General features: G+C 38.6%; 3 protein-coding genes across 5 annotated transcripts in view; all 3 read left to right on the forward strand.

The window, feature by feature from the left end:
- Positions 1-226: 226 nt before the first annotated feature.
- cUnh11orf65 (chromosome Un C11orf65 homolog) lies at positions 227-4,545 on the forward strand. Of its 2 annotated transcripts, XM_079661386.1 has the most exons (9): positions 227-494; positions 1,088-1,190; positions 1,272-1,364; positions 1,441-1,494; positions 1,596-1,805; positions 2,934-3,064; positions 3,689-3,859; positions 4,000-4,055; positions 4,443-4,545. In XM_079661386.1, exons 1-9 carry the CDS (start codon positions 490-492, stop codon positions 4,508-4,510), a joined length of 891 nt encoding a protein of 296 aa, XP_079517512.1. In that variant the 5' UTR covers positions 227-489; the 3' UTR covers positions 4,511-4,545. The 2 variants fall into 2 exon arrangements, with proteins under 2 accessions (XP_079517512.1, XP_079517513.1); XM_079661387.1 differs by lacking the exon at positions 4,000-4,055.
- Positions 4,546-5,672: 1,127 nt separating this feature from the next.
- pomp (proteasome maturation protein) lies at positions 5,673-7,793 on the forward strand. Its single transcript, XM_079661712.1, has 6 exons — positions 5,673-5,765; positions 6,073-6,170; positions 6,666-6,726; positions 6,950-7,051; positions 7,290-7,383; positions 7,476-7,793. Exons 1-6 carry the CDS (start codon positions 5,688-5,690, stop codon positions 7,541-7,543), a joined length of 501 nt encoding a protein of 166 aa, XP_079517838.1. The 5' UTR covers positions 5,673-5,687; the 3' UTR covers positions 7,544-7,793.
- Positions 7,794-9,792: 1,999 nt separating this feature from the next.
- The window catches only part of mmp16a (matrix metallopeptidase 16a (membrane-inserted)), a 109,392-nt gene continuing 106,609 nt past the window's right edge, over positions 9,793-12,575 (forward strand). The window contains exon 1 of one of the 2 annotated variants that reach the window (XM_079661403.1): positions 9,793-10,004. The gene's annotated coding sequence lies outside the window, so the exon portion shown is untranslated. The remainder of the gene's footprint in view (positions 10,005-12,575) is intronic. The other variant, XM_079661404.1, reaches the window with a different exon arrangement.

Consider the following 12,575-nt stretch of genomic DNA (forward strand, 5'->3'; position numbering starts at 1 on the left):
ATTTAGATCTGTCAATTTTTAGCTGAAATTGAAAGTTTTATTTTTGGATGTAACTGGATTTGTATTTGATTCATTGGGTTCAGCATGCATGCTATTGGTGACAAGTTGGTGACTGGCCCTATAACATTTAATCAACTCAAAATATGAAGCACCAGTCTTCATTTTGCCAGAACACTGCAAATATGGCATGGGATTCTGTCTTCAAAATAAAAGCATACATTTTGGTCGTTTCAGGCAGCATTTTTATTGATATCACAAAGTGACCTACGTTTTTGTATTTTGATAGTTTTACCCGAAAATGTGGCTGCTGCAGTACTATATCAACTTGACCGTCAACTAACCCTTTTGTTTTGAAAGTAGTTCCGGCAGCTTTAGCCACTTGTTGCTAGGCAGCCTAATGAAATGATCTCTCAACTCGCGTTAGCATTTAGCTTAAACTAGCTAGTTAGCTTTTTAACTTTAGACATTCATGTAAGTACAGAGGAAGTTATGAGGTAAGAATATGTTCTTTTTGTATATATTGAGCGTGAATGCTAATTAACAACGTTTTATTCACGCTGTTAAATCTGGCATTATCAAATAATGTATCTGAAGCACGATGTGTAGCCTGTGTTTTGTTTTGTTTTTAAATGGTAGCTAGCATAGGATACTCTTTGACATGTTTAAATAATTCATGTAATTATGTATCACACTACACATATTTATTTATATATCAGTCTTAGACATCATTTGGATAAATAATTCATAAATCAAATCAAATGTTCTGCTTTCAAAATCAGAAACAAAGTTAAAATAGGGCTACAACAGTTGTATAGGCAACATTTAATGACATTATATATACATTTTTTGTATGTAAACTAATTGTTAATACAGGTTGTAGAACAAGAGGTATACTATTTCCCTCTGAAATGAAGTTAAGCCAAAGTGTAAAGAAGCGGATAATGATTCGGACTGTGCTTGCAGATAATACTTGAATACAAACAGAGCACCTTACAAGAAATATTATTAATAGTTTCATTTTGTTACACCTGACCTCTACCCATCTTCTCATCCTTTTCTCTCTTCACATTTCTCAATATGCCTCCAGCTCTCAGGACAAGGGTCCCCAGGAGCATCGACAGGAGACCCGACAGGAGACCCTGCAGCAGATAGCAGCCACAGTAATCCAGAAGGCCTGGAGAAGACATGTGGTGGGCGTACACACTGTAGTACATGCAAACATAAAAGTCAACAGACATTAACTTAAACTGTTTCTCTTTTCCAAACTGTAGTGCATAGAGGTGTTCAAGTATGTCAAATATCTTATCAACGAGTGCAACCAGCGCGATCCCAAGAAGATCCTAAAATCTGTCAATCCTCGAGAGGTAACAGAAATGATACTCCCTATAAAATGAAAAGAAGAAATACAATAAATAGTGAGATTTAATTTTCCTGTGGCAGGCAGAGTTGCTGGATGCTGCAGCTGGCGTGTTCATCAGATTTCGACTTGGAGGGGTAGGAGCAATATAATGAATAAGCGCTAAATCCCCTAACAGCTAAGTAAATGTGCTAATCAGACATACCTGATTACATTTTGCTAATCCTTTTTCCTCAAGATTACCTTTCCACCCAACATCTATTACAAGATCTACACCCATCGACCCATTACTGATATGTGTGCCAGCAGCCCGAAGGACTACACCCAGCCAGACCTGAAGAAGCCTGCGGCTCAACAGAATAAACAAGGCCATCCTCTTAAGCAGGAGGACCGATCAGGATGGTACCGGCGATTGGAGAACAACAGCTGGAGGCTCTTCTGTAGCAAGGTGAAGAGCGTGTCAGAGAAAGTTATCAGTTCTGCCTGTTATTTATCTGTAAAGAAAAGTATGCACTACAGATGCAGTGTTCCCCCTATATACATTCAACAGTAATGCTGCTGCTTTTTTTTGGTATACATTAAAATAATAACACGTGGCGCTCGCCTCATCGCCACGGAGGAGCACACACACAGCCTCTGTGAGCGAGCGAGACAGAGAGAGAGCGAGAAAGCTAGAGAGAGCACACCTTTGTCTATTCAATATAGTTGTAAAAAATAAATTAAGAAATCATTCCAATGTGTACTATAGGACAGTAAAAAAAAAAGTTTAAAAGGGGAGTGATTAGTAAAATATGCATAAATAAAAAGAAAGAATGCTAACTAGGTAACATAACATAAGAATAAACAAGTTTAAATGATTTGTTATTGGTTGTGATCATATTCTAAAGATTTTTGTATTATTGAAAAGTATACCGCTCCCTTTCATATGAGTGTTGAGAGCTGTATCCATAAATTCATTTTGTGCTCAAAGTGCACCAGATTGATGCATTTCACTTCAACATTTAAAAAAAAAATCTTCCCGGGGCTGCATGAGGGGACCCCCCTAGAGGAGGTGAGGCCCACCCCCAAATAAAGCAGGTTAAAATAATTAAATTGCATACATTTTATTTTGATTGTTTGTTATGTGGATGTGTAGTATTTGTGTTACTGTATGTTCAATAAAGGTGATTTAACAAAATACACCTGTAGAGCCTCCAAAGCCTTTCTTGTGCTGGCAGACACATACTAACATATTGGCTGGGCGCACTTCGCGAGCGCACACACTGAAAAATTCCAAGCGCTCCGCGCTCACATTTTACTGGACCCGCGTGCCTTAGCACCACTGCTATGACTCCATCCTAGGGAAACACTGAGATGAGAGGTGATATTTTCACTTTGTGGCTAACTGTCATGAAAAAACTAAACAAGCCTGGATCGTGCCAGGGTAGTTTGATGGACATTTCCTTTGGAACAATTTGAAAGGAGAACCACCTGTTTTGTACATTTACTTAACCAAACACATGGTCAGATTTGAGATCAACTGTTAACCACTAAAAGCTGATGTCAGTGTTTTTATGTTTCCTTTCCTATCTGATAGGTGGCATCCATGAGTGAGCCCGAAGAGATCGGCGCTAACAAGGAAATGGACTTTCACCATTCCAGGTTGCAGCGGCAACAGGATGTAGACATGTGGCGGAAGAAGAGGAAAATAGAATGGCTGAAGCACATGTGAGTTTTATGTATTTTTCTAAAGCAAGGCATTTGGTTTGTGCAACAGCCCCTGTGGCCTCAATTTGTCATGACAGGGTAACTGTAACGGCCCGTCCACACAGCGGCGTGCGTTGAAAGCTTCACCATTCACTTTGAATGGGGTGATGTCACTTTTCGCCGAACTGCATTGTGGGAAGCGAAGCGGAGCTTTGCTGGCGTGGCTCGCTGCAAAAGTTGAGCAATGTTCAACTTTTGAAGCCCCGGCAGAAGCGTCAGCCAATCGAATCATATGCCAGTACAAGCTCTAGCCAATCAAACCGCTGCTTGTGTGTCAGGGGCGGGGGATTCATGTGATTGGTTGTTGGTCGTGTTTCAGACACGCCCGCCGGCAAGCTTCAACGCACGCCGCTGTGTGGACGGGCCGTTAAGGCTAGCCTCGATTGTGTATTATTATCAAATTCCAGTCACAAAGCTGAACATCAGTTTTACTTAAAGACAGATTGCTATTGACTTTTGAAAACCCTTTCATTAACAAAAAACAAATGTTGTGGTATATTTAAAGATGTGAGAGTCTAATAAAAAACATTAGGGAATACAACTCAAAGGTGTGATTACATGTATGTCCTTTTGACTTGCATACAGGTATAACCAGGGTCGTCTGCAGACTCACCCGGTGCATCGACACATGGCGATACTGGTGGAGAATTCAGCACAGGAAGCGATGGGAACCATTAAGGAGAAGGGAAATGCTGAGATACTGGAGTGGGAGCTGGATGAGCTGCTGGCCTGGACCAACACTCTCAACTTTGAGGAGTAAGATCCTCTGCTCCACTGTCAACAAATGTAGCAAACCTTTGTGACATTCTGATGCTCTCGGTTGGAAACACTGCTTGTCATTTGAAATGATTTCATTATTTGTAAAACAATATATATATATATTCTTGCCTGTGCAGGTACATGCAGGATTGGAGAGGTTTGGCTTGCAGTGACTCCTCTGAGCCAAGCAAAAGTAAAAAAAAAATGTTTTGTGTATATGTAGTAGTCTGATGTTTTGTCTAACAGAATTATTAAGCTGTCTTTGAATAATAAAAACAAATGTAGTAAGCAAGATCAGGAATCCAGGAATTACAAAGCCAAAGAGGTAAACTAAAGTGGGGAAAGGGGAATATAATCTTTGTCACATTGGAAATCATGTTATGGTATACTGTACCGCCATCTGCTGTTAAAGTTCAGTAAGGACTACCAATGCTTAATTTATAGTGTAAATCTCACGTACTGTAATAGAAAACCTATTGATGAGCATGGCTTTGTTTCTTACAGTTTGCCATTGATCTGTTTTTCTTCCCTTCTTCTCCCTTTTATTTATTTGTCTCTTGCCCTCCTGTTCCTCTTACAGATTCATATTCATATCCACCCAGGTTAGATCAACACGAGCTTGCTGCTGTGGCTGCTGAAGACGGTTAGATTCAACAGAATAAAGTCATTTATGTTAAAACCATCACAGTGCTTATGTGATGATTTAACTATACACATTTAAACATAATTTCTGAGAGACATATTATTCATGCAATCAAGTTATTATCGATGCTATCACTTCAGAAAAATATGATCAATGCGATGAGTTTATGTTGATTTGTACTATTACAGCGGTTAAGTGATTATATTCAAATAATTATTAGTCATTAAAAGTGTTTTAATGAGATGAACTCCTGTTACCCACAATCAACTATCTATTATTGAATCTCTGTGACATTGAATAGGATCAAACTGATATTAGCTCGAGACATCTGGCTGCATCCACAGAATTCATTCATGTCTCTGACTATCACAGGACTCTAGGGTCTCATTTGGATGTTTTTACCTAGTTAGCCTAGTTGCCTGTTGGCCAAATATATAACTTTGAGTAAAGGCATCAGTATGTGTCCCTGATTTTCCATGTATGTAAAATGAGTGTTCAAAAAGGAAAACATGGGGTACTGTTCAAATTCACAAAGATGGCTTCAATAATTGGCATGTAAGTCAAATTAGTTGCTAAGAGAGACACTATTATAATTTATCAAAAAGTATTTTTGAGTCATTTCGAGGAAAGGGTGATCCCTCCTTGTGGCGCCTGTAGACGTTTTTATTGTATTTATTTTTGTTTTTTCTAATAACATTATGATATTTACTAGATGTCATCAAGTATCATCAAGTATCATCAAGTGACGAGCGCTGGTCAATTACTCTGAGACCCAGCTATGAGTGTTAGGAGTGTATGAAGAGGAAATGTTTAAAATTAAAAGCATGTGATGGATCGATTGCACTGATGTTAGTCTCTGTCTACCTTTCTCTTTCAATTGATTTCAAATATAAACTCAAACGTTGCAAAAGAGGGGGCATCCGGATTTGAACCGGGGACCTCTTGATCTGCAGTCAAATGCTCTACCACTGAGCTATACCCCCATATATCTACCACCTCTCATGGAATAATTTAAAGATATCCATGCAAGATGTTGACGTTTGCTGTATTATTTAGGTATGGTAGACCTGTCAAACATTACACAAATATTAAAATAAAACCTACTACGCATACTGTGCGCGAATTTAACAGACAACGGGACATTTTTACAAGTGAAAGGTACAGAGCATCGTCTTGAACCGGATGTGTCGTAAAGTAAACGGGACTCAACCGGATATTCAAGTGTATCCAACAGAAAGTGGAAGAAACGGAATCACAATGGTATGGCTATAGTCTTATCTCATGTAACATGACTTATTCTATCGTTAGCATATTTACTGTAATGTAATTGTTTTCTATATTTATGCGCATATTTATTCCACCTGCCCACATCTTTGTTTCTGTCTTTGAATTCTCTGAAGTCCATTTACGTTGTGAATTTGATTAGTCACTCGAGCTAATGCTAGTTAGCTCTTAGCTAACTACGAGGCTCCCTAACTTAGCTAAGGATGATGTTAGCTTTTGTTTTTTGTAATTTAGCTATTCTTATTAGATATTAGTTGTGAATGTGAATATTTTATTGTTACAGAATACACGAGGACTCCGCTCTCAACTGAAAGACAGCGTACCTGTGGCAGGCTTGTGTCCACAGGGAGCTTATGGTGTGCAGGACTCTCTGCGTAGTGGGTGAGACATGGCCACAAATAATATTACTGTTGTGTAATCTAATGCTATATATGAACCGTATTCTATATTGTTTGCACAAACAGTGCGACAGTTAGTTGTATGTTTGCCACTTAATTTACATGGATAGTTGTCCAAACACGATTGCCCTTTTCAATTTGTTTTGTTGTAAATATTATTGTCCATCCATCTTCTACCGCTTATCCGAATATTATAATTAACTCAATAATATTGTTTATTAATTTCATTAATTATTATTTATGAAATTGCTAGTCGCAACTATAACATAATCAATATTGGGTCGTTTGTACCTGTTATTATCCATTACATCCTGCCATCACACATAGTCTTGTGTCTGACAACTTTCCCTTGTAAGAGGAGGTTGAACTAATTTGTTTCTTTTTTGGTCAAAGTTTATAATAGTAGCACCTCTTTAAACCAGTACATTTACATGATACTGTATTTGACCTGGTCACGTTTCTTTTTGTTGCTACACAGATTTACCAGCGTTAAGAATGAGCTCCTTCCAAGCCACCCGCTGGAGCTGTCCGAGAAAAATGTGAGTAATCTTTAGAAAACTCGGCACAGTATATTTTCTTTCTGGTGTTTTAACAACAAAACCGTTTTGAGTTAGAATGTCTTCACTTTTAAATAGAACACAGAAAGCTATGTATTCTTGTTACAGCCATCAGTAGCAGTAAGAACAAGTGAAACATTGAATGTGTGAAAATGTCCTTGTTGTCCCAAAGTACTGAAGATGTTTGTCTTTCTGTGGTGTGCAGTTCATGCTGAACCAGGACAAGATGAACTTCTCTTCTCTCAGAAACATCCAGGGTCTGCATGCTCCACTTAAACTACAGATGGAGTACAGAGCCGCTAGACAGGTAACACACACACACACACACACACACACACACACACACACACACACACACACACACACACACACACACACACACACACACACACACACACACACACACACACACACACACACACACAGCATGTTCCTACTCCCAAATCCAGACTGTCAATTTTCTTTCTTTCGCCTGTCCCTGTACATTGTTTGTTCTTTTAAGTCTTCTCCCTCCATAACTCTTGTTGTCTGACTCCCCCTTCCAGATCCAGCGTCTGCCGTTCTTACAGAGTTCAAACCTGGCTCTAGATACGCTGCGAGGAAACGATGAGTCCATTGGCTTTGAGGACATCCTCAACGGTGAGAACCTCAGCCCTTCATCTTTACACAGCTATTCACTCAACTTTCTGAATAAGATATTTAACCTGTGTTTGTATTCTGTTCCCCTGCAGATCCAACCCAGAGTGAAATGATGGGCGAGCCACACATGATGGTGGAATACAAACTTGGACTGATGTAAAATATGATGGACACACATATTACACAGCTACATGCATAGATTTAGGTTTATTATTTGTCTGCATCCATTTGTTTATTGGCTTAAGGATTAAGTTGGTAATCTTTTGGGAAAGAAAAGGGGTTTGATGGGGTTGTGTGTGTTGAGTCACCCTGTCAATCAAATAGATCTGGAGTTTTAAACAGCAAGTATTCAGTCCTGCTTTTGTATGATTCCAATCCGGTTGTTATTTCTAATAAACATCATAACTTTCCTCATGTGATGTGTCGGGTTCATTTGATAAATTATTTACCTTGCAAGACAAGAATAATGTTTCATGTCTAAATATGTCCATTACAAATTCTGAAAGTGTTCATCAGGTCACAGGATGTTGTATTTATTCTTTCAACAGCTGCTATTCTTCAGTTTCGGGTAGTCTTTAAAGATAATCTGACATTATTTTATAGATGTCTGCTGTTTGATACCAATTATGCTACATTGCAACACTTAAAACTACTAAAGCTGTCATATACCCTAATACCGTGCTACTGGCGATTGTGTAAACTGTTTTTTTTACTCTTATCTGAGTACATTTTAAAACCATGTAGTTTAACTTTTAACTGAGACAAATGCTGTACTGCTCAACATTATTACTTTAATATACAGAGCTCTCTGTAAGGATGTGCTATAAATATGTTATTAAAACTCGAAGCTAAAACAGTCAAAAAGCTAGTCAATGCCGGCGGTGAGGGAGGGGAGAGAAGGAACGTAAAGGTTCTGTAACTCACTGTTGCAATCAATTGAAATCGGACCAACTGAGAATCGGAACAGAAAGTGGTGTTGTACTTATACATCAGCCTGGCTATGTGTCTCTCAGACACGGTGGAGAATTATTAAAACGACGGTCCACAAACGGATATAAATTATGAGTAAATATCCATGCCAATACAACATACATATTTGAGTAGATAATCTTGAAATGGCCAAATGTACAACAAATCCTGTCCCGCAGAGCATGCTGGGAAAAACGTCACAGCAGAGAATTTAGTTTAAAAAAATTTTTTTTTCTGATAGGCAGTGATTATAAGTGTTCATTGGAACTTTGAAAAATAAGTCTGTAGTCTGAACAATGGTGTACAAGTAAAACAAATACGATAGTCCGGCTGTATTTGAAGATAAAACGGTAATTATGACACTAACTAGGCTAGGCTGACTAACTATCAAAGATGATGAGTAAGTGCCGAGAGAGAAATCCGTCTAGTCACAAATCTACACTCAATGAAATAACTGTAAAAGTTGATGCTACTGCTGTTACTTTTTTAATAAGCTATAACGATCTAAGATTTGTTTTGCCCAATTGAAACACGATATAAACTCATAGTCGCTTGAGAAACAACACTAAATGTCATTACTTTAAAAATCAAAATGAAGAGAAAGATGGGATAATAAATATGACATAAATCTTCTAAATATGATACAATAAAATCGTTTGGTTATCCTTAAGTAAGGCTTCATGTGCCGACTGCAGCCTATATGATATTCATACTTTTAATATATTGCTTTGATGGTTTTAATGGTGAACGAGTAACAGACCCGTTTCAGGCCAAACTGATGCTGATGAAACACTGATGAAATGCATAAAAGGGAGCTTCAACCAACCCCCTTGGATCTGACTTTTTTTGAGGAAATATATGTGAAACTTCCCTATTGATTAAAAATGAATATAGCATACACTCGCGGAGTCAGTCATTCCCAACTTAAACAACTTGAACTTTAAAGCTACTTTGATCATGTTAGAAGACAGCCTGGAGAAGATACACCATAACGAACACAGTGTAGTTTGAGCAGAGTGGAAGGGAGATAGGATTTCTAACAGTTATTTATTGGATCTATTTAGTTTGGGTGATGATAAAATTATAAACAAAAGTAAGGAGCTTGACCTATTTAATTTTAGGCCTGTTATTGATTTTAGTGGTGGCTGTAGATTCAGAAGTTTTATAATAACAATTCAGCCTATTTACTTTATTTTATAGGGTATGCTGTATTGTTTATGGTAACCTGTCAACATCGAAGTGCACATTTTCAGTGACATTTAAACGTTTTAACTTATCTAAGCTAACTATAAAGCAAGAAATCTCATCTCATCATCAATGCGATCTACTTTACACCTGGCGGATGTATTCCTGCTGCGGAGCAAATGGCGTGCAGTTTATTTCACGTTTAATATTAATACGCTTTGACAAACAAGCCGCAATGCGGCCGACATGTTGTCTGCTGCAGGCCTTGTTGACAGCAGTTCACTATTGCCGCTGTATGCTAGATAAACTAAAGTTACATGCAAACAATTAACACATCATGAATGCTAGATATATAATAATATAAACGATTTCTTTTTCGTGACCCTGGAGTCAACGAGAATGAGGAGATATCCTAAAAGAAGCAGAGGGTACACCTGCACGTGAGTTAACAATTAGCCATCACTTGGGTGAGTTTTTGTTATACTGTTTTTCTCCATTATATGAACTCGTACTAACTTATTACACTTTACCGACCCAAGTTTCCGCCAGATACGTCAGGTATTATTATTATTATTATTATTAATTATTATTATTATAAAACGATTAACATTGTCTCGCTAGTAAGGCTTACTGGTTATCAAAGGAAAGTGTATGGTTATAATTGCTTTAGTGTACGAGCTTTGTGACCGTTTTTGATCTATACGCGGATTTCTCTCTTGACACTTAAAATACTCTTTGATAACTGTCAGCCTTACTTTCCGAGACAAAACAAATAATAACGGCCCATAAATACACTGTAATAGTCCAATTTATTCAATTTATGATTTTAAGTGAAGTTATAAGATTCGTATCATCTCCAAAACATTTACTTACTTTCTGTATGTAGCTTTTAATTAAATTGTTATGCTGATTATTTACGTCTTCAATTTACATCTCCTCCTTGACCACAAGATGGCAGTATTAATCCACACTGAGCTTTTCACATTGTCCTGCAGTGTTTCTGTTAACCCACTTTCTGATCCAGTACATTAGATAAACAGGTCCTGTGCTGGTAAAGGCTCAGCTATGAACATTTAGTTTTAGTACCTAAGGGGACTCAGTTGACAGCCTGATGCCATTCTTCATACATGGCTGGAAAGCAGCTTAGCGCAAGGCTGTTAAAGCCTCATGATGCTGTCTTTGACAACAAATAACACTCCCTGTGGGTCAGCCCGGGACAGCTGGTAGCCATGATACATACACTAGATATGTTTTCCCCTGATCCACAGTGACTTTATGCTAACATTGCATGTGCTATCACTGAGAAAATCCATATTATACAGCATGTAAAAGCAATGCCTGGAAATATCCGGCAAGCATTAAAAAGTGCATTGCTCCAGTGATCTCAGTGAATTTGAAACAAAACTTAACATTTAAGAAAATAAGTCATTAACACAAGGATGTTTTACTGTCACTGCTTAATGTTAATGAATACAGTTTACAGCTTTCTTCTGAGTAATTAAAATATTTTCTAGCGTGTGGGCATCACATAAAACTTACACTGTGGAACCAAGGATTTCTCATTAGGCTGCTTTGGCTCCTTATTTCTCTTCAAGGAAGAGAGAGGGAAGCGAGGAGACAAGCATCATAATTATGTCCTAGACAAAATACCTATAATCCTGTTTAAAATGTCCATGGAGCTTGTACTATACACAAACTTCACTTTTGACCTGAACAAGAGAACAAGAGATTCTTTAATTATTTACTGTTTGGGGTGTAACACTAAATCCATTAATCTTCTTTCCAATCGGTACACCTTCAAATTGATCTTGGCACAACATATTTATCTGTGACTGTATGAGTTAGTCTTTAATTTCACTGTGCACTGTAGTTGCTGCAGACTGCCTCTTTAGCTACACATACATGTAGCTCTGTGGTGACCATGTTGGTCCAGGCTGGAACTTTTGTACAAGTTGCATGAATTATGGTCGACAGGATAAATCATTTTGACACAAAGTTTACACTTTTGTTTTTTAGAGAAATGTCTTGACAACTGTTGGATGGATTGCCCTAGAACTTCCTTTAGGCACTTATGGATGAATTCCAATAACTTTTGTAAACACTTAACATTTCATCTAACGCCATCTTTCGGGCAATATTTTCAGCTTTGACCAAATATCCGCAAACTGTATGACATCGTTGTTAGCCTTAGCTGCAGGTTGTATTGTTGAGTACTAATCGACAATTTTAAACTATACCAATACTTGCTATACCATTAGCATGTTAGCTTAGTCATTTTGAGCATGTTAGCAAACAGATGTAGCTCAAAGCACCGCCGTGCCCAAGAAGAAGAAGAAGAAGAAGAACCCTCTTTAATGGTCACACATGCAGAGCACACAGCACACACAGTGAAATATGGCCTCTGCTTTTAACCCATCCTACTACCAGGAGTCTAGTACAAGGAGCAGTGGGCAGCTATTGTACAGCGCCCAGGGAGCAATGGGGGGGGGGGGTGTCCGGTGCCTTGCTCAAGGGCACCACGGCAGGGCAGGAGGTGAACTGGGACTTCTCCAAGAAGCAGTCCACACTCCATATTTAGGTCCGGTCGGGGACTTGAACCGGCTACCCTACAGCTCCCAGTCCAAACCCCTACTGAGCCACTAGCTCTGTACACTCTTGTTTATGTAGAGTCAAAGGCAGATAAGACATAATTACGATGATGTCAGGGAGACGCATTTATGAAAAAAGGCAAATAAAGCATGTTTTGGTGTTGGGAGGATACTTTCTCTTGTGAGATTTCCCAAACACTGCCTCTGATTTAGCTCTTGTTTCAGGGCACTGTTCACTGAGCTGCAGAGCTTTTTAATCCCAGTTAGTAAATCAACACTCTCTGCTTGACTTTATATTTCAGCTTTCAGACACTCTGGGATACCTTCTCACCCAAAGCAAACTTTTCGACCCCATTTCCATCTTCAACTCACACACAACATGTGGTTTCCTCCCCCTCCAGACTCAGGTGCTGGCCCCTGAGTGAGAGCCCGTGGTAGCAGACAGCGGCA

This window comes from Notothenia rossii (assembly GCF_949606895.1).
Source record: "Notothenia rossii genome assembly, chromosome: 12".
NCBI lineage: Eukaryota > Metazoa > Chordata > Actinopteri > Perciformes > Nototheniidae > Notothenia > Notothenia rossii.